Source organism: Amphiura filiformis, chromosome 4 (assembly GCF_039555335.1).
Source record: "Amphiura filiformis chromosome 4, Afil_fr2py, whole genome shotgun sequence".
NCBI classification, from domain to species: domain Eukaryota; kingdom Metazoa; phylum Echinodermata; class Ophiuroidea; order Amphilepidida; family Amphiuridae; genus Amphiura; species Amphiura filiformis.
This window is the reverse complement of record NC_092631.1, coordinates 67,992,041-68,015,831: the sequence shown is the minus strand read 5'-3', so window position 1 is coordinate 68,015,831 and position 23,791 is coordinate 67,992,041. Positions and strand designations below refer to the sequence as shown.

Here is a 23,791-nt window from a genome sequence, read left to right as displayed (position 1 = left end):
GAATCACTGCTGGTGGGTCCTGTTCAGTAGCAGCAGTGGTACTGTGTAGGTACTCTACATGTATGTGTACCAGAAAGGTGGGGGGGTGCCAAATTGACCTGAAGCGATGAAAGTCAAAAAATCATTTGAAAGATCAATTTAAGACCGATATTCGACTTCAATATAACCAAAACAAAATGAATTAGTGGTAGGCCCTATTTGTACAAATTTTTGTGCGCAATTGTTTCCAAGAATTGGGGAGGGCGCCATTATGTATCCTTAGCCCTGGATGCCATAACCCCTAGCTACGCCCCTGCATACAGGTATGCTTCCAGGAAAGACCACTGTTTTTTAACCGCATAGCTTTGAAAGATCCCTGAATTCCACCAAAATAGCGCACTGAAAGATCCCTGATTTTGTTAATTTCAGCTCTAAATGACCCATAAATTGCTCATTCCTCACTTTCCAGGCGATTTTCAAACAATTTTACTGGTGCGCTGTCAGCTCCCAAAGACTCAACATCTCCAAATTCCAGGGGATCAAACCTAAATAAAAATTGAAGTGATGTGCCCCCCCAATTAAACTAAGATCTCAGTCTCGGTATCAGAACTTAGAGGTCTCGGTCTTGGAAGGGGTGGTCTTGGTCTTGGAAGGTTTGGTCTCGGCCTCGATCTTGTGTGGGAAGGACTCTCAGTCTTGGTCTCGTACATATAGGTCTTGACTGCAACACTGGTACAAAGTAATGTGAGCATCATTTTATTAGATGAAATGAAGTGTCATGTTGCAAAGGATTCTGGGAAGGGTAAGATATCTTCTGTTTGACACCATAAATAAACACATACCCCACACTACACCTTGATGTACTGTTTACTTCACCTGCTCACCTTCTGGCAAATAAAGATAACATCATAACAATGAACTAATTCCAGTGGATTAGTCTTGATTACCACTGAACTAATCCCAGTGGATTAGTGCTGATGAGGTTTCCCAAAGAGAGTGATGAAAGAGAGTAGGAAGTGCTAAAATCATTTTGTTTGATTGAAAAATGAAAAACTTTCATTTGCATAACAGTATTATATAATCAGTTTGGAAATCTGCAACCTGACATAGGGTCCATTTCACTAAACTTTACGAAGCATTGTAAGTCTCAAAATCGTTGGTAACTTACGACGAGACTAAGTTCCATTTCACAAAACTTACTTACGAACAGTACTCTTCGTAAGTAATACTACTATAGAAAAAATTATTAAATTTGTGTACATCGTGGAACATTCAACTACGCTTGTTACTCCGCGACTATCATGCTATAAATACACAAGCGTACAACGCGTGCTACTGAGCCTACTCTACGCGTCCATATTGCGAGGTTATCTGCGCACAACAGCTTACTATGCACAGCCACACAAAGAGTATGTTCCACGATGTACACGAATTAAGTAATTTTTCTATAATAGGGCTTTACTACAGGGACCCTTCGAAAAGTTACGTTTAGTGTTGGGTATTCGTAACTTTACGAACGGTTACTTGAGTTACGAAGGGTTAAAAGTTTAGTGAAATGGACCCATGATCTATCAAAAGCGATACTTACCAAAACCTGTAGACCCTCTTGCTCTAGGAGTTTGGTATCATACGTTGGTTCACACACACGCACCACCTCTTTGATATCTCGTTTCTTCAGTTCCTGTTTATTAAACAAATCAACAAAAACGGCCGATTGAAAACACAATTGGTTAAGGTCAAATGTCAAGTGAACCAAGTTTTACAAATCGGTACGGTAACAAATAAATGCACTAGACACATGGACATTTCAACACTGTTTGCACAATAGTAATATCTATCATTGTTTAGTTTCGGGCAATTTTGCTTCAGTCTGCACAAAACAAGTATCAAAGTCCCAAATCACTCAAATTGTGGATCATTTGATTTAATTCGACAGCATGCAGACCAAAATCACAGTATTTTCGGGGCGCTTTTTTTGAAGTTTTAAAAGCACATCTCAAGATGTCAAGTATGTATTACATGTATCATTTAAACTCATTCATGTACTTCTGGATTGTTTTTAACGGTGTATCCATTGATGTCATATCAAACCTTGATGAAAGTTTGATACTAAATTATTGTCTGATAATGATTTTATTTGGGTCAAGAAAAGCTGTAAACAACTACATGTATATAAGTTGAATAATTTAGCCAGGAAAAGAAGCAAGAGATTTGACCGCAGTGAGTTAGCACAATATTAATGGTCATGAGTGTCCTCCTTTACTTGCAATCAGGTCAGAATTAATTGCACTTGTTGTTGTGTCTCAAAAGATTGGCGCCTATGTAATAACACTGAAATTTCTCCCTATTTTAATGAAAATGTTTCCACTAAGTGAAAACTTACAATCCATCACAAGATTTGTACTCAAATTCAATTAGGGTGACAGGCCTTTCGCACTACCAGCACCATGTTTATGGAATTCATGATCTGAACATTTTGACTCTTCCAAAACTACTTTTAAAACTGCATGAAAAGCATACACATCTGATGAGTACTGAAGTGTCTCCAAACAAATGACTTTGTGTTTAATTTTTTTGGACATTATGCTAATTTTGTTATGTTTTAAATTTTGTATGTAATTTTTTATTTTTACGGTACTTGGTTTTATCACGCATCTATTAAGATTGTACTTTTATACAATGTAAGTTTGTTTCCTTCAAATTTTTATTTTGTATTGCACCGTGAGCATCTTGTTTTGATGGTATGCCCATCATGGTTATAAACCTCATTATTCATTCATTCATTCATTCAATATAGAGATACTGAAATAAAATTGGCTAACCAGGACATGCAAAAGCAACAGCTGAAAGCAAAGACATCTTAGAATTTGTTTTAAAAAGTGCACTATTAAACATTCTTGCTGGGGAGGAGAACCCCTGCTACACCTTGCCTATTGTTACTGTTTCGAATATCCGTAAGAATGACTTTAGCTCTTATAATATAATAATTATTAAAGGAGGAGCTGTGTGAAAGATTCAACACAAACAAAATATATTTCTTTTGATTCTTTTGTGTGTGTGGGGGGGGGGGGTTATTGTTTTGTTTTTCCTGGATAGGAACATATAAAATGTTGGGCGAGGTAGAATTTTGCATTCTATGATTTGAAAGGCTGGGAAAAAATCAATCTGGTCATGCTGAATCTTCTCTTCCTACACATGAGCCGACATGTACATTAGTAAGAAACATGTAAAAGCTTGTCACAAATGCATCTCTGCTAATGACAAGTCATCTTTCACAGAGTTTATTACTACTGCATTACAGCAAGTGCTTACAAAACCGGTTTAAAATACTGTATTGTGGCTAGTATTATGGTGTAGTACAGAACTCTTCACTACATCTGATATAAATGGGCAATCATTTGTACATGTATGTACTGAGCTCCCTCCCATTGGTCTATAAAAGCAGTACACATATTTCGACCCGAAATCAGTGACAAAGAAACATTTTTAAAACTTAAAATGAACAGAATATTGACAAACCTGAAATTTTTTTAAATTAAATAATAGTATTTTTTATGTTTGAAATTGCTGTTTAATTTTAAGCCATTTTACCCTACATTTTTAACTTATTTTGTTCACTTATTGGCCCCATGTGCGTCAAACATATTCAACATTAATGCCATATTGTGTACTAGAGTCATGTCAACTAAGCCTATGTTGTTCATTTTCTTGACTTGCAAGTCAAACCTTCATGACAATGGCAGGTAAATAACTCTTAAAATAATGAAAGTGAGTTCAGTTACTGCACAGAGAAGTTGAGTCACATATCAAGTGGGGTACAAAATTTTATTATTGGCCATGCGTTTTGAGTTGGGCCAGTAAATAGGTGGAGATGTTACACGCGCGCGACATTTTTGGGTTCATCTTTTTAATTTTCTCAGTTAATATGCAGCCTATGTGGTTAAATTTGGTGTCAAATTAAAGCTTGTGATGAGACCAATACAGTAAACCTTAAACAAGTTGTAAAAAGTTATTAACATTTGAATAATTTGCATCTAATTAGCATAATGTGCGGGGTGGAGGAGGATCAGGAGGAGCAAATTTAATAAAAGTGACCCCAGGGGTCATAGGATGCAAGAGGTGCATTTCTTTTTTCACATTTTTACAAATCACTTTAAACTGCATACTATAACACCATACAATCATATTCCAGGTAATTTAATTTGCTTTGAGAAGCAATTTTGCATATTTTATTTTCCGTTCTGGTTACACATTGAAGTCAATGGGAAAATATGCCTTGAAAGAGGCTGGCGCAAAATCATTTAAATTTTATTGAACCCTATGATGTTATATATGTATTTAAAGCTCCGACTGAGAGGAATTCAAATATGAAATTTTAAAATATGTGGGGTAAGCTAACTTTTTTTTTTAATTTGTCAAATTTTGCATTTTTTCCCTAAAATATTTGGTATTTTCAGTTTCATAACTCCTTAGTGTTACACCCTGTGTCATTTTAAAGTGCATTTTTGGATTCCTTGGTTCATTTGCAGCCAGAAAATGTATACTTTTATATATGTTGGGTATAATATGTGAAAGATATTCATATCTAAAAGAAAAAACATGCAATTTTCATCTCGCGAAAACATGTAACACATTACCGGCCCAACTCAAAACGCACGGCCTATTATGTTTTCAGAATCTTGCATCCTGTCTACTATTTCACCACTTGGACAGTAGCTTCATTTGCATACTCAGGAAAGTTAATCTGAAAACACAATAATGATAAAATTGGATGGATTTTTTTCAAACAATACACAAATTTATTGGTCTCAAAAAAATAAACAAAGCCACAAGTGCTTTGCTTCTTAGGACGCGATATTATGGTATGACCTGTGTTTTTGACCTTTTCAATAATAACCCCTGAATGGTGCATCCTAGATAGGTCTAACTAAACATTTTCAAAATCCTTATGACCAGAGGAATACATTGGAATGGTGTTCAACACAATCTGAGTACGGTCATTATTATGTTTTGATGAATCCAAGTGTGTGAAAATATTGGATCCAACACATAATAATGATAAAATTGGATGCTTTACGCTCAATATTTATTGGTCTTAATGAGTTTAAAGATATTGGACTCAGTAACTACGTCTTGTCCAATATTTTAAAACTCATAGCTCCACCAATAAATATGGGCTCAATCAATCCAATTTTATATCAAAATCGACCTCAGCATGAAGGAACAGTGGACCTGTTGCCAGAGGAAGAAGAAAGAAACAGTTAGATTTCAAGACCTAGCCGTAGTAACGGCTTGGTAACAATGTGCTCAATTTACCTTTTTGGTAACATTTCTGAAGTCTTTGTGATTTAATCCTAAATGCATCATACCGCAGGGCAGTCGTTAGCGAACATCATCACTGCGCACCATGGACTGAGCACATAGGCGTGACAATATGGGTTTAAATCACAAAGACTTTCAGAATTTTACAAAATGGGGATTGGTCAATCAATTCAATTCTGATCAGTGACCAATGCTATGCATTAAACTTACCTTGATGAAATAGTCCATGCCTTGTTTATCCGGATTATGAATTATAAGAAAGCGCATGTGCTTGTGCGCGATCTCCACAGGCGCCGGTCGGACGCTTCGTGCCATATTGATAGAGTAATTCTTCATTCAACGAAATATGAAAACAGACACACACAACTCGCACCAGGACGAGACGACTATATTTTCTCCAGTAACAAAATATATATATCTCCACCCTGCGTCACCGATTTGGCAGTTCCTTTGTTGCTGTGAACGGGGGCGCTGCTTCCACCAACCGTATCGTCAACCAGACACCTTGAGACAGCGGGCCAAGCTGGGCAGCCAAAGATAAGTCGAGTACTTTACCCCATAAGTGTTGGGATAGATTTAGATGACCCAAAGTACCCGTTGTGGACTCTGGAATCAGGACGTCACATCCAGTGAAAATTGAGACTTTCGAAAAAGCGATTGCACTATTCAAAGCCTCTTGGGGAGGTAAAAATGATCCCAAGAGACTCCAGTAAAATTGAGGAGACAGGATGAATAGCCCTGCACCTCAAGTTAATATATATACACAGTGAAATAATAGGCTTGGGCAATTATCTTGGCTACTTTACTTGTGCTGGCTTCGGCAGAATTGGCCAATGTCTGCAGCAACCGCCATATAGTGTGCAAATACTGAGGAGTTGTTAACAATCTGCAAGATATAAAAAAAATATGGATATTAATTTACAAGCAAATAAATATGATTGACATACTCAGGGATTTATAAGCATATTCAGTGGGGCAAGGTATATACCATAGTCAAGGACCGTATTTGACCTAATTAGCACTCATCCCCTAATAGACTTTTCGACAATGATTGTATAAGATTTTGCAATGATTGCAATTTGACAATTTACGGGGCTACATTTCAGTGAGATTGCAAACTTAGTACATCTAATTGTCCACTTTATTAGCTGTGATTTCTTAGCTGTGCTTTCCCTGAATCTTTAGGTTTTTTGCGTTTCACTGATGATTTTTGCGCAGTATAAATACGCTCCATTAATATTATTCTTATTATTACCGGTATTATTAAATATTTTTACACCCTAGAAAGTTATTTTCCTGAGCAATTGTGTAGGATTCAGGGGGAAATCATCCTTTGTATGGGCAGTGAATTTGAGTGTTGCCTGTGGGGGTACATTTTTGGACACATTATAAAATGTGGCTACCTGGGAGCAGTTTGGCAGACTACCGTATTCGTCCGAGTATAGTCCCACGTTCGAGTATAATCCCACCCCCATTTTTCAAAAATTTCAGAAATTGTAAAAAAAAAAAAAAATTTTTTTCTTTTCGGTTTTGAGTGTCCTGGACCTAGAACCTAGATGCTAGGATCATTCATGGTTGACCTAAAAAAAAATTTTAAAAAAATCAAGATATTTTGTATTTTTAATATGAAAATTGATAATTTGTATTCATGTCATACTCTATTAATGATTTCAAAATGCATTGAATTTGAATGCATTTTGAAATCATTAATAGAGTATGACATGAAAACAAAGTATCAATTTTCATATTAAAAATACAAAATATCTTGAAAAATTTTTTTTTTTTTTTTTTTAGGTCAACCATGAATGATCCTAGCATCTAGGTCTAGGTCCAGGGACACTCCAAAACCGGGAAAAAAACCTTTTTTTTTTTAATTGAGTATAATCCCACCCCCAATTGTGAAAAATTTTCACATAAAAAACGGGTGGGACTATACTCGGACCAATACGGTAATATACATGTCACACCTTGATTCTATGAGCAATTTTGACATCGACAAGATATTGTAGAACATATAACTTCGTTCAATATATAACTGGCAAAAATTTGTTTTTGTTACTTCAATAAAGTCCCAACTTATGTTTGAGTAAATTCACTATATAAGCGCTTGACAGTCAAGAATGCATTACACAAAGCGCAGCTAGCGTAGCGTAGGTGCTGCTCCCAAAAGCATGCATACCATTTTAGTGATTCTACATCAATCAACAAAGTTGTTTTTTCTTTTAGCCACAGACCATTTACTCAACCTTTGATCATGCAAGAAAGACCAACTGTGAAAATCTGAGAACCACCCTATCCATACGCAGTTTGTCTTTCTTGCCCGGAGTGGAGTCAGTGGACAGAGATTGAGTAAATGGTCTGCAACTAAACAGGTCCCACTGGTTGGACTACTATGCAGGGTTTGATTTACTTATAGCAAAAACATGGATGAACAGTGATGTTCTTATGATAATTGTTATACAAGCTTAAATTTGTGTAGTAGGTTGTCCAAAATTGGGAGCATTTTGCTCTGCTACACCATTTAAAGCGAATGCTGCTACCAATGAGTTAGGAGTCTTTGCCATTATGTTAGGAGTCTTTGCCAATAAAGCTGAACAAATTATAGTGTATACTATTACTATAGTATAGTACATGTACTGCACTTGAGCATTGGACTCACAACAACAGCTGCTGAAGCATCTATGGTTTTAAAAGAAATATGAACTGATGATGATGCCAACTCTTATCATTTGAGCCTGTAAACAACTAGGCCAGCCAGCATCCAAAGTATATTATCATCATCAGGGCAAGGCATGCAGGCCTACACGTAATACAAGGCACGTTCACACCGATGGCAACACGGTTCTCGAGCAAAAATTTGGGGCAATCCACTGTGTGAACGGTCTCAAGGATTCCAATCCCTTAGTTTGGCCCTAAATTTATCCCCACATATTTGAGGGGAATTCACAAATGCCCCTAATGATGAGCAAGTGGTCCTCAAGGGCTACCGCCATGTAAATGACACATTTTGAGATTCTCGAGTGCCGAGTATAAAATAACCATGACCGTGTATCAATTAAATTTAATATGGCTCACTTCAATGCGCCACTAGATGGATCACAGTAAGCTTCCGGTTGTAATTTCAGAGCTGACGTCATGAGGGATGATTGAAGAGGCATTGCAAAACTTGCGGATTCCTGGCTTCAATCGAGTCGTGCGGACACTTGACTTGGGAATCGCAATTCTCGAGCACGCCATCCTCAAGAATTCTATAACCGTCTGAACATGACTAGAGTGGGTTATCTACTGTGTATGAAATGACACAAGTACCTATGTAACTATGTATACATTATTCGGTACACATAAAACAACTCATTTAATTCACCTACAATGTATGAGGAAATTAAAGTCTTCTAAATTGTGTTGTACAACTTTCCCGATACTCATTTTTGTTCATTAGGAAAACCATTTCTTGACACCTTGATTCTTTGATGAAAAAATACAAGTGAAAACCCTGCTTTTCTTGTTGGCAGTATTTCGTACAATCTTGCATTGCAAGAATAAAATCTCATAGCACTATGTGCAATTAAGTTAAAGTAACAGTTTAAAATATTCAAAAAATATCCTCAATTGCCAAAATTTCATTGTCAGTAAGTTGAATTACCAGAGTGTCATTTAGAATGTCCTCAAAATTTTACCAAAATTTCATTACATAAAGTTACAAGTACCAGAGTTTCAAAATTTAATATGTACCGTAACCACTCGGGTTTAAGCCCACCCCCCTAGATGGCAGATTTCACTTCAAAAATGGGGGTGGGCTTATAAGGCTGAAGGTTTGTCTCAAAGCTTATACCCGGGTGGTTACGGTATAGAGGAAAAGCCTTTGTTGTTCTCTGAAGAATCTATGGCCTTGAGCAAGACTATTTTTATGTAACACCAACAATGAACTTGGTTTTCTCTTTTAAAATCTGCTCTGCAAAAACACACTCAAGTGGCAATTCTCTGCTTGTCAGACATGGAGTGACAAATCAGTATTAACTGTACAAGCTTCATCAAGGAAATGTTGTTTTTGGTTGGTCAAATCCAATCATGAATATCTGCCAGTCTCATCGATTCAAGTTGTTTTGACCCACATTTACAATATTTGATTGGCAAATTCCTATACAATTGAATACCTGAGTGGAAGAAGGGCCCAACTCCATCAAAACTGTTTTTGAGATATTAACAAAAAACGTAATATTTGGAAAAGTTTTATAGACAGAATGTTTTCATCTTCAGGGAACCTTTAATACATGGCCATACATTATTACATACATTCAAAATCATATATGATGTTTCCATGGCAACGGTACATGTCTTATCTGAGCTGGAGTTGGGCCCTTTTTCCACTAATATACTGCAAGCGGTAGTTCCGTAAGCAGATGTGTTATAAATAGCTACAGAAATTTGGTAATTATCCATTAATTGCACAAGTAGAAGCATGTAATATGTTAGGAAGAAAGTTTATTGTAGTGAAAAGCAGATTTCATGGAGGAACAAAAATTCCTCTTTAACCCAATATTTGTAGAAGAAGGACCCAACTCCATGGAGTTGGGCCTTTCTTCCATGAAAACCATGATTAATTGTACGTGGAAGACTATTTAGAGAGTGGATTTTGGCTCATCTTTCACACACAAGGAAATATTTTATCTAATCTTTGATGCATGTTGATGTGTTGCTTGCATTTCAACCTGTTCATGGGCGCGGCCATGTTTGTCCTCTTTCATATTGGAGGGTATACATGTAAAGTGTTGAATGGCAGCTATTTTGTAAATAATGAAATGCTGGAAATAATGAATTTAATGAAATCTAGTTGCCTCATTATGATTTGGAAAAAAAATGTTACAAAAAACATAACATCGACTTTCATTAGCCTATTTTTACATTTTCAGTGTCATTCTTGCCCAATGGTGCTGTCATCGCGATACGGTTTTGTTGACAAGTTGACAATATTAAAAATTTGTTTCCTTTAGGCCTATAGCTTCATCAATTTGTTTGTTTATTTGTTTGTTGTACATGTACAGACAGTACATAGCAGATTGAAATTCCTTTTCATATAAGAACCCAGGATTCAGGCAAATACACAGGAATGTATAGGAAATAATAGTATTAGCACTGATGGTCTATGATTCAAGTAGCAGAGTCAATGTAAACCACCCTCGGGCACTGTGAATTCCAAGAAACACTGTGATGTCAGCAATTGAGAGCACTTGCATTACTGTACATAAAGGAGAGTGAGTGGGTGATTCAATTCTTAACACAGATCTACATGTATACACCTTTCTGACTCACCCAGTACAGTAATATTCAAACTTATTAGCACCCTGGGTGCTTAAGTCCATCACTTTTGAGCCTTTGAGGTTCTCATTAAAACAATGAAATGCAAACAAAATTATGTAACCATCAATAAATACAGTGCATCTGAAATCACAATAATCATAATCCTACTATCCATCTTAACTTCTTAAGCCAGGAAGACGTTTGACAGAATTAAGCTGTGAAGACAGTTGACAGAATTTAGCACATATGTACATTGAAAAGGGGTGCTTATGCAGATGCAACATGAGAAATTCCATCACAGGTCTGCTAAGTCAAATAAGTGGCATTTCCACTTACAATTCTGCAAACATCACAATTTCACTAGTCTTGTTCAAGACGGTCTCTTATGCTATGGCCAGCTAATGTCCTCAGGCCGCTTTATACGGCCAACAAAATCAACTAAGTTTCTGCGCTAATCAATTATTTTGCACCATTGGCGAGTGAATTATAGCTAAAATAATAATTTCTCGATCATGAGAGTATGAATGTACTGCATGCACTGCGTAATGTCGAAAGTTTAGTGGAATGACATGATAGCGCGATCGATTGTGCACGCACAGGAAATGCAGCGCTACTCAAAGCTTGTGTCCATCTAGGCATTGTACGCCGACGCAATTGTCATTGCGTGCCTACTGAGCTCTCATGATCGAGAAACTATTATTTTAGCTATAGTGAGCATTCACGCTATTGGTACTGTCAGTTTTATATCTTCACTATGGTACATGTACAAACCGTGATATGGTCTGCCAACTTGTGTAGCTCATTAATGTTTACAAACTTGTACGTAAATAATGACCCAATGCACTGACGAAATAGGCTGTTTTCATTGGTGGTTGTAGACTTGTACGATAATCAGACTGCCCATTTGCTGTCAATCCTGCGGTCGAGAAGGTTGTGTTTTTCGAAACAGCTGTCACAGGCGTGGCGCGAATGTTTATAACAAACAAGATCTTGGTACATGATTGGATGGCTAAAGTCATGAATATTCAGCGGCAATCGGCATCTCATTATTTTCTATATTTGGTAGTCTAAAATCTGGAATCTCAGAGATTTAATACAGGTTGATCAAGACCGTATATTTGAGCACCACCATCAGTATATAATCGATCACCGTCGTCGGCTGTTACTTACACGCGTAACATACAGTATGTGGCCCCGGGTGGATACGGGCGTGAATCAAGACTACAATTTCACATGCTACATGTACAGGTAGTTGCCCATCTTATCAAGTTCTTACATTTTATGTCACCATCATCAGCAGGTGACTGCAAGATATTGGGCAGGTGAAGCAATTTTGTTTGGCTGCAACATCCCTTTAGTCGGTATATGGATGTACACATTTGGTAATTTTTACACCTTCAAATGTACCCACATTTTTCACACATGCACCAAAATTTTTTTTGTTTAAAGTCTTATCTTCATTCACATGAAGAACGGTAAGAAGTGATATTTTGTTGAAAAAAATTGGATACAGTGTGTGTACCCTGGACCAGCTGCCTAGGAGCCTCAGACTTTCATACTGAGAAGAATGTTCAGTGGAAATTGTAGTGACCGAGGTGTGAGTACCCGGGCTACTTGTTGTAGTACCACTTGGAGAGTACCACATCAAATTCAACACCATTCTTGAAAGTTCTCGAGCTCGTAGACTGACTTGGCTGTCACTACATGATCCGGGAGCTCGTTCCACAGAGTTACTACATCAGTACATGTACTCTTTGGGTGAAGGATTTGACCCTTAAGCCTTTGCTGAGTCTTGAATGCCTCTTCTGAATCTTCAGTGTTGCCTCTTGTGACATGTATCTTCTTTAGCCAACACAAATAAAGCTGGATTTCTGAACGTTGTTGAAGCCATGCATTATTTTGTCATCAAGACACCTCTTCCTCTCCTATGCCAATGATGGCAACTTCAATGAATCTCTCTGCATAGCTGAGTTCCTTCAGTTCAGGGACTATCTTTGTTTGTGGCTTTCCTCTGTACGAGTTGCCGTGGACGGCGAAGTATCGGATGTTCTATCTGGAGTAAGGCTCTCATTTTCGGGAAATTCGGCTCCCGGGTACCCAAACTTTTTTTCGAGCGGGTACCCGGGTACCCGAAAAAAAAAAAAAAAATGCATTCAAATTCAATGCATAAGTTATCAAAAGATAGAGACTATTATTATTCTAAAGCACATAAGACCAATGATCCTGATGATTGGAAAGCAGCTAAAACTCTCAGAAATAAGGTGAATAATTTGGGTAAGTCTTTAAAAAAGAAATATTGTACTGATGCAATTAATCAAAATGTTAACAATTCTAAAAAGATTTGGAGTACCATTAAGAAATTGATTCCAAAAAAGAACTCCTGTGTCAAAACAGTTCAGAATGATACTGGTTTAACTAACAGTGACTTGGAAACAGCTAATGAATTTAATGAATATTTCAGTTCAATAGGCAATGATCTTGCACAGAAATTTGATAGTAATAAATGCAATATTGATACATGTGGTACTAGTAGTAGTGTCAATGATGATAGTGTTAATGATATTGATTTACATACCGATGATATTGGTAATTATAATGACAATCATAATTCTAATGTAACTCATAATATGTTTGATTTTGACATAATAACCGAAGAGTATGTTTTTGACCAGATCTGTAATTTTCCTAACAATAAATCAACTGGGCTTGATAATTTTGATGTGAGATTACTCAAACTCGCTGCCCCAGTAATTTGTCATTCACTTACTCATATTTGTAATTTGTCATTATTGACGGCAACATTTCCTTCTGAGTGGAAACTTGCCAAAGTAACACCTATTTACAAGGATGGTTGTAAATCTGATGTATGTAATTATAGGCCAATATCTGTTTTAAACATAATCAGTAAGATAATTGAACGGGCTATACATGATCAGTTGTATAAGTACTTAACTATGTGTAATATTTTAAACCCAGCCCAATCTGGATTTAGACGTAACCATTCAACTAACTCTACTCTTCTTGATGTGTCAGATTACATTCTCCATAACATGAATAATGGTATAGCAACTGCAGCTATTTTTCTAGATTTAAGAAAAGCGTTTGATACTATCAATCACCAAATTCTTTACAGCAAATTATATGACTATGGTATTAGAAATCACACCCTGAATTGGTTTGTATCTTATCTAAGTAACAGGGCACAACGAGTTAATGTAAATTCCTCTTTGTCTGACTTCAAAAGCATTAACATAGGAATTCCACAAGGGTCAATCTTAGGGCCTCTGTTGTTTATTGTTTATGTTAATTCCTTGCCTGATAGTGTGTCATGTAATTGTGTGATGTATGCAGATGATACCACTCTCTTATGTTCCTCTTCTGATCTTGCTATTCTCCAACAGGAATTAGACAAAAATATGAGTTGTATTGGTAAATGGTTTCATGAAAACAAACTTACTCTTAATGTTAAAAAACAAAACTCATGGTCTTTGGTACTAATCATGTTCTCAACAAATTTGATGATATTTCACTTTCTCATGCAAATAATGTTATTGAAAAGGTTGAAACATTTAAGTATTTGGGTGTTGTACTTGACCCAAAATTAAGTTGGAATGATCATGTAACTTTTGTATCAAATAATATCTCCAAGCGTATTGGTATTATTCAGTAGAGTAAAATATTATCTTCCTCCTAAAACTTTAAATATGCTTGCCAATGCACTTGTAATGCCCCATTTTGACTATTGTAGTACTGTATGGTCAAACTGTAATGCTGATTTATCCCACTCTCTCCAGATACTTCACAATAGACTTGCTAGAATTCTGCTCAATGCCGACATTAGAACTCCTATAGCTGATTTAATGTATTCTCTGAATTGGTTTAAACTTGATAAAAGATGGGAAAACCATCTCCTCATTGTAGTTTTTAAATGTCTGAAAGGTCTTGCTCCAAATTATCTGAGTTCCCAATTTTCTTTTACAGAGTCTATGCATGGTAAATGTACGCTGAAGTCAAAGTTCTAAAACCCTTATTGTTCCACTTTGGAGCAATAATCAGGGTAAGCGTACTTTTTCATTATAGAGGTGCCAAGGCATGGAACAAACTTGCATCTGATGGACGCAGTAATTATGAGTCAATGAACCTTCATATGTTTAAAAATGTATTTGCTCAATGTTCTATTTAACATGTCTTCTTAAAATGTTTTCCTTGTTTCCATTATTTCTGTATTAGAAAGTATAAGCTTTGTTTTGATATGTTATTTATTAAGTATTGTATATTTTGTAATTAAGTGCAGGGCCTTCTTGGAGATCAGTACAAGATACTGAAGAGGTTACCCTGGATAAAGAAAGAATAAATAAATAAATTAATTAATTAATAGAGTATGACATGAAAACTATGTATCAATTTTTAGATTAAAAACACAAAACAATGTGCAAAATTCATTTTTTTTTTTTAGGAAAACCAGCATTTAGGTCTAGGTCCAGAGACACTACAAAACCGGGGAAAACTTTGAAAAAAAAAAAAAAAAAAAATTTTCTTAAATTTGGTACCGGGCAGGAAATTTCCTGCCGGGTAATAGATTATCGGGCGGGACTCAATTCCCGGGACTCACTCAGAGCCTTAATCTGGAGTGCCCCAAGGCACAGTTCTGGGACCACTTTTATTTCTCACCTTCATTAATGACATATCAGATTCCATCTCGTCATCCATTCGTCTATTCACTGATGATTGTTTGTTTAATCGGCCTATGATTAATTAACACTGCTAGGATGACTGCAGAATACTACAGAGAGACCTAGATATGCTACATTCATGGACAAGAAAATGGCAGATGAGGTTCAACTCAGACAAGTGCCATGTGATGCAAGTCTCCCAGACTTAGATCTTACCATCCTGCCAGATACCAACTTCTCACCACACACTCCACCAAAGACTTCTACAAATTCTCCTTCATGCCAACAGCAGTACGGCTTTCCCTCCAGACGTCATCATAGCTCCATCATTGGACGTCTTCAGGGCTTCAGTTTTTACTTGCACCTGTAAAATAGCGCACAACCTTTCACCAGCTTCACAGTTTTCACCTCAGCTTCACATTCAGAAGTGGACTTTGCTGAGTATCACTATCAGCATAGATGTAGATGTACTTTCTCGACAGTCAATCTCTGGATCTGGATCTGGAGTTCTGGACGGTACTCTCAACGCTTCCTGATTGAAGCCAGACGAGAGGGATGGGTGTGCGCATGTGGACTGTTTCACAATCTGGGTACACAAGTGGGTTTCACGAGGGTTCAAAATCAGAGTATCTTTAAATGTGATTGTTTTAAAGTAGTTTAAATATATATCAAATTTTCAAGTTCTAACAATTATTTAGCCAGTTAACCACTGGTTTTTTTTTCAAATATTATTTTTTAATTGGATATTATGAAGGAAAATGGCCAAATTATACCAAAGTTTACAAACAGCATTACAATGATTTGATGTTGCCTTTTTCAACTCCAAAGTTGTCTAATAATATTGCTGTCATATAGAGCTTTCAAATGATATACAGATTGTATATTATTTAAACATCAATTTTTCGCAGAATCATGTTAAGGGGGTACTACACCCCTGTGGTAAATTTGTGACTATTTTTGCATTTTTCTTAAAAATAGTAACACACTGGTAACAAAAGTTATGTATATTATTGGGGCAAGGAATCCAATTACTACACTGAAATGTCAGTGAGTCAAGACAAGCGGTTCAGTATATATGATAGGAAACGAGGTACATCCTAGCGGTACCTTATTTCTTATCATAAATAACAAACCGCTTGACTTGGGTGACTGAAATTCCAGTGTAGTAATTGGATTTCTTGCCCCTATAATATACATTAATTTTGTTACCAGGGTGTTATTAGTTTTTGAGAAAAATGCAAAAATAGACACAAATTTATCGAGGGGTGTAGTACCCCCTTAACTGATGGAAATGGCTCAAATATTGAATTTGACTAAGAGAAGTTACTTGCAAGTTTACCAAAACAAGTAAAATCTACACAAATATGCATTTACATGAAGCAATGGGTTAGTATCTTGTCTCATGGCAAGTTTGGCGGTGATGCTACCTAACGTTTTTGAGATATGAAGGAAAATGTGTCAAAAAATGTCCCCTCCTTTACATATTTTTGTTGACTATTTGGAGCATAAAATCAAAATAATAACATTGTTGACCAAGTGGATTTTGTTATTTTCGTCTTTCGTCCAAAGAAATATTAAAAAGATGATTTTTGAGTGATTTTTATGAGCAGCGAAAAGTCCACTCCATGCATGTTTATGTTATTGTACATGTGCATATAATGTATCATGGTGACGAATGCACAATATAAAATTGCGGCGACACATACACAATACACATAGCTCCTTGGAACTCACGATTGGAGCCGCGAATTCCAATTATTGGAACTAGGATCCCATCCTAATAGTTGGAGAGCAGGCTGTGATGTTAGTCTTGCCAGCAAGACTTCAGTCTTTATCATAAACATAATGACATCTACGGACCTGAAGTCTTGCAGCGGTACATAGGGATGCACTGTACGTTTAAGAAAAACAAACTTCAAGCATCAAGAAATATACCTTGTATTTGTCAGTTTTACCTCAGAGATGCTGTAGACCCTCTCTACACAGTGTAGAAACATCACAAGTAGAATGCTGCTCAATATGATAAATCCAAATCATGAAAATAAAGCAATTTTGCAGAGCAATATTTTGACCACTTTTGCACTAAGTAAATTACTCCATGAAGATTGCAGGTTTTGCCAACTCAGGGGATGTTGAACCCACCCAAAAGTTGAGATCAATGTAGATCAATTATCTCAACTTTGGTATGGTAGTATAGTATATTATGGGATTAAAATCATCCATGTACGCCCAAACTCTGGTACAATGGGGATTAAAATCATCCATGCAGGCCAAAACTGTCCTTGAGAGTTCCTCGTCTACATCCTTGCCTTGGAGCCCAAAATGAGCCCACATATTGTGATGTTTCTTATTTGTGGTACAGATATGAATAGAGTGCCCTATAACTCAGTATGCTGAGTTATAGTTACTAGAACTAGCTGTGATGTTACACTGGTCACTGCTGGTCTATGCATTTTCCTTGTGAAATGCTGGGTGCAATATTCCACCAGGGGGTTATGCCAGGGTTTTGATAAGAATCTGAAACATCTCTCTGTCCATATAATGAAACCAGCATTACCAGTACAGTACCAACCTCAAATGACGCGACGTCGGGAAATGACACGACGTCGTAATAGGCCGCGATTTTTGGTCGTGTTATTTTACGATCGTCAGTTTAATCATAAAGACATAAATAATGATCACAATAAAATAACATGCACATGCATGCAATAATTATGATATTTTAGGCACACAGATTGACAAATCAAAATTACAGGCCCCAGTCTCAGATTATATCATTTATTCATCAGAAACAAAGAACATTGAAGCAAGTACTGTTTACTTCACTGCAAAGGTTTCCCATTGCACTACTTTGAGTTTGATAGTTTGCCAAGCCATATATTTTAATACATGGTCGGCCGGATAAAGCCGGCGCGTGGAATGGAATTGCACAATAAATGAACAATAAAAACCCAACACACACAGAATTACGAATACGATTGTTGTTGTTGTCGCATTATTTGTCACGTAGAAATGAATTTTACACCAACTACAAACACTAACGAATATGATAAAATGGCATGTATACTTACATAACTGAGCTTACACATTAGGCGAGGTTTTTCGGTCGAAACCGGCAAAATAAACGAAGAAATATGGTACGTTGTCAAGCCACTAATCCACAAAAAAGAGTCGGAACGGAATGATGATCGCCGATTTGTTCATAAAGCCACTGTGCATGCGCGGTATTTTGCGGTTTGTTCGGTTTATAATAATCAATAGGTTATAGTAACCCTAGTTAGGCCCGATTTTACATTGAAAATGTACCCCTGGGAAAACACCATCTCGGTAGTTTATTTTCCTGATATTTATTATATATAATGTTTGGTATTTTTACAATATAAAATGTATCTCTGTATTGTTAACCATCTTCTTTGTAAAGAATTTGAACATTGTGCAGCAATTTATTTTAACTAGGTTTTATTTATCTACTACTAATAACTATGATTGAGTGACCTTTGGCTCTTGACATACTAAACTCGGGTTAAACTCGGGCGAGGCGGGGATACGATAACAAAACGGCATTTTGCAGTGTTTTGATGATCAATGATTGCGTAATTCAGGGCAATCATCAAGCTTCATCATTCGGAGGCAAAGGAGCATTGCGATTTCAATGGCAATCATGGCCAATGAACCCAGCCAGCGGCCGGGCAAATGATGAACTATTATAATCATGATCCATGAGCCCCCCCCCCCAACAGTGGCGGCGCACCGCCTCTCCCCCCCCCCCGGCTGTTTCGGGACTAACATTAGGCCCTACGTTATGGACTTAGGCCTATCATAGGCCTACTATTGAAACGCACCCTAAACGAGTAACATAATAGGTCTATTCAGCGAGTAGGCCTATAGGGCCTACATTTGTAGGCATATTTTTGCCATTTTTTTAACACTAAGAAAGTAAAAATTCATGTTTAGGTTCTTGTTTAATTATCAATAGTTTTGATGTTTCTTAACATTTCACCCTTTTTTATTTTGCCATTATACTTTGGTAGCTTTTGGTACCTAGGCCTATTTTGCTTGAAAAAGTATAAGCCTACCCTTTTTCCTGATTTTTGACGTTTTTGACACCTAAGGGGTGGGCAGACATATCGAATTGCATTCTGAATACGAAGAATGTCCTGATATCAAATAATTTTCATTTTTTGAAGTTCGCAATGTGTACCGTAGGCCTACACATTTTATGGCAAATGATTAAAAATTGATATTTTTGATATTTAACAGTACTCGAAGTTAACTTTATAAATCTGATGATCTATACTTAAAGTGTATGTAGGTGGGATGAAATGCCGACGATCAATTGAAAAATATTGAAGATAGGCCTATGGATTTTTTCCCAAAACTTGGCACCCAAAAAAAATAAGGTCTTTTGGGGAAAAAATCCATATCTTCAATACGAAAGGTCAATATTTTCAGTTGATCGTCGGCTTTTCCTCCCAGCTACACACACTTTAAGAATATGTCATTAGATTTACAAAATTTACTTCGAGGACTGTTATATATCAAAAATGTGAAAAATATCAAGTTTTAATCATTTGTCATAAAATTTGTATTATATCGTGAATGTCAAAAAATGAAAATTATCTGATATCAGAAAGACATTCTTCGTATTCAGAATGCAATTCGATATGTCTGATGTGCTCTCATGTCCCACAAAAAATACTGTCGAAACCCCAGACAAACAAGAACCTAGACCTATAACTTTGGTTTGCGTAGTGAAGTCAACACTGCTTAGCAACGATTTTGACAAGGACGCAACCCGGACGCAAACAAGCAGACATGTTCGCGTCTGCAGAACATGTTGCGTTTGACGCGGGCGATAACGGCGCAGCAATCACGCAAACGATCGCGTTTTTCGTTCCAGACATGAACGCTTATTTCTCCGCGTCCGACCACCCGACCAAAATCACCTTGGATACGTGGCTTCACCCACTGCCATGGTTAGGGATGGGCAGTTACAGGTCTAGGTGGTATGTCTATGGTCGAAACGCTCAAAACGCTCATTCCAGATCCCTTAAGGGAGTGTTCATAAATACTTTGGTGGGGGGGGGGGGTGGAAAATATTGGGGGGGTCAAAAATTCAGTCTTTAATAGGGTTGGGGTCAAAAAAATATGAGGGTAAAATTACGGGGTATGTACGAGAAGGCATGTAGGCCCTACGGTACCTACATTCCAAAAATTTGCGCGCTCCACGCCCGGGCTCCACGCGCATGAATGGTGAGTATTCAATTTTGTAATCTCAAGCTACAAAATCAACAAAATGTGCACACTTTACAATTTGGGTGTAACAATATGACTCCATTTGAACAAAGCTAATCAAATGTTTTGCAAGAAACAGATTAGGCCCCTATATAAAAAGAACGAAAAGGATTTCACGGTACAAAATATGAAACCCATTGACAGTTAACCACTATTGCGTATTGTGTTGAATGATCTTTCTTTCAAACTTAGAATGAAGTGAATTGACGCATGCGTTATGTAATCGCTCATTTCTTCGCAATCATTCGAAAATTAGCGTATAAAATGCAGAATAAGATGGGCTACACGCTGATGTTTAGATTTTTGGATTCTGATGTCTATTTCTCGACTTACGTCCAAATTCATTGGCCCGGTAATTTTTTCTGGGACACCCTGTATGACTGTGTTCCTTACGTTTCCCTACAGTTTTTAGAGCGTAGGCCTAAAAGGGGCTGTCATTTTCTTCGGAATGGGAGGTCATGATTATACTGGGGGTCATTTTTATACCGAAATAGGGTAGGGGGTCAAAACTTTTTGACACCAAAAATAGGAGGGGTTATAAAATTATTAAGGGCCGGCTCAAAATTTTTGCGCAAAACATGCCTTCTTTAGGCCGCTATGTTCATTAGTAATGCAGCGTCCTCATGCACTTTGTTAATTAGAAAGTTTTGAGAGCAATTTTGTCGAGGGTGCTATTGATCATGAATGATGGAGTTAGACAGGCGGCGAGTGGCATGATAGAGCCGGCAACTTGTGAAACCGACCGGCAGTATGGCATTTTCCATATACTCGGTTAGTTTAGCCTGGGGCGCCCATGGGCGCCCCACTCTTTTGCAAAGAAAAGAAGAGAAGGGAAGAGAAAAAGAAAGGGAAAAAAGGAGAAAAAAAGAGAAGAGGGAGAAAAGAGGGAGAAAAGGAGGAGAGAAAAAAACTTAAATTGCACGTGTCGTATATAGTCATGATAGTAGGCACATGCCTAAAAAATCGTGCAGCCAATTCGATCGGCAATAGGCCGAATGCAAAGCTATAAAGAAATGTTAAAATGATGAAGCTGACCAAAATTACTATCTTCAGAAGATAGCAAGCAAATAAAATAAATAAAAAAAGAAAGAAAAAAAAACATTGCCTAGCACGCGTTGTAGATGATGATTCAGTACGGCTCGAAACGGCAAAACTGCATTGAACGGGGTTGCGCGCTCAGAGAAAAATCGGCATTAGGCCGACTGCAGAGCTATAAGAAATGTAAAAATGACGAAGCTGACCAAAATGTAAAACGGCACTTATAAAGCAGAGATTATCATCTGTCTGTTTCTCTATTTTTACCTCTTCTTTTTTTAATAGCGCGGCATTATAGGTCGAATGCCGATTTTTTTTTTATTCGGGCAGAGTAATCGAGCGCGTTTTAGGATTTTTTCGCTATATCTACTGAAGATAGCATTTAGAATCTCATCCCTAGTCATTGCATCTTTCTACTCTAGAAGTAATGTTTTACATTATTTTCTCTAAACTTTTACTTCATCATGTAGCGGCGAGTTTTTTCTTTCCAATACATCAGTCCCGATCAGAAAGTTTAAAGCGATATTACAGACTCATCACTTCCCGCATCTGCCTGTTTCTCTGTTTTTACCTCTCCCCCTTTTATTTAATAGCGCGGCATATAGGCCGAATGCCGATTTTTTTTATTCGCGCAGAGAAACTGTGCGCGTTTTAGGATTTTTTTCGCTATATCTACTGAAGATAGGCCTAGCATTTAGAATCTCACATAGTCCCAAATTAACGCATATAGTCCCAAATTAAACCAAAAGAAAATGTCGCAACATTTGAAATTTTAATTTGATTCTCAGTAGATATAGCACCAGTAGGCCTAATTTGATTCGAAAATATATCTCGCGCAGGGGACAATGAAAACATAGGCCTGCATTTTATTTCAGCTATACTAGTATTCAGTAGGTAGAACAAAAAACCACATGCAATTAAAATTATAAACCAAAACAAAATGTAGCAACATTTGAAATTTTAATTTGATCTTCAGAAGATAGCACACCAGTAACATGATTCTATAAAATATCGCTTTAGGGTTCATATATCACTAATCCGCCTGTGAAGCGGTTTCCGGTAAAAGTTTATCACGCCTGTAGTCCCAAACTTTGCCCCCGGACTTTGCCTAAACTAAATCGGTACAATATTAACAATTGCAGTGTTGAAAATAGTGTTTTACAAGAACTTGTGAATGTGATCTCAACAAATTTGAAAAGAAAATGTGAAAATTTGAGTGATACGATTATGTGCGCATGAACAAACGAGGTCAGAACGCGGTTAGCAGTCGGATGTAAACACGGGAAAATGTGGCCTTTTTATATAGCACTAATTATCTCAAAATTTAGTCGGACCTAAAACATGTAAAATGTGTAGTCATTTTCAGAAATGTTATGCAGAATTTTGTTCTAGTTAAAGGGCATTTCGTGATCCACAGCCTCATCCCCCACTTTTCCCAAAAAAGTTGAGATTTTTACACCACTGGATACCTCTGGCTACATAATGTTTATGTACCAAATATTTCTTGCAGATTAATTCGTTTAGCAAAAATATCGCCAAATTTGAATTTCGTTCTGGTGCACCAGAACGAAATTAGAACACATTGTCTATGGAGCAGTGTAATACACATAAACATGCATAACTCGCAAACGCAAAATCGGAATCAAGGCTGAAATTTTGGAAATAAGCTTTTTTCGTGGATATCTACTGAAAAATGTCATAAAAAGAGGATGCTAGGATCACGAAATACTCCTTTAAGATGATATCAAATATATATTTCAAAGTTGGACGTAACTCGACTTATGGCCAAAAGGCGACCCCTATTCAGCACGTAAAGTATATGGAAAGCTTTTTTGTGGCAGTACCCTCTATCTTGATTTCGTTCAGCAGACAAAAACGACAACCAACGGCATTTAAATTTGAGCTATCTGCAGTTAATAGTAAAATCACATGAATCCGACAAACAGCAAAATGACATAAAACAGATAGAGCTTTATTTCAAAGTTTGTTTCAGCGTCATACGGTATTCGGTTCTTGAGATATTTCAATTTTAATATTACCCATGTAAATCAATGGAGGAGCTCTATAGACACCGGCACCAGAATCGAGCAAATTACGGCATGTCTCGCCACACTTTTCTTTTAGTATAAAAATCGGCACTAGGCCGAATGCAAAGCTATAAAGAAATGTTAAAATGATGAAGCTGACCA

The 23,791-nt window shown here is 37.0% G+C and overlaps 1 protein-coding gene across 1 annotated transcript in view; it reads right to left on the bottom strand.

The window, feature by feature from the left end:
* Positions 1-18,493, bottom strand: part of LOC140151279 (protein tyrosine phosphatase type IVA 1-like) — a 52,087-nt gene extending 33,594 nt beyond the window's left edge. Inside the window, 3 exon segments of the mRNA XM_072173560.1 lie at positions 1,568-1,660; positions 5,512-6,187; positions 18,344-18,493. Coding sequence (XP_072029661.1) covers positions 1,568-1,660; positions 5,512-5,637 — 219 coding nt within the window. The 5' untranslated portion in view covers positions 5,638-6,187; positions 18,344-18,493.
* Between the last annotated feature and the right edge of the window lie 5,298 nt (positions 18,494-23,791).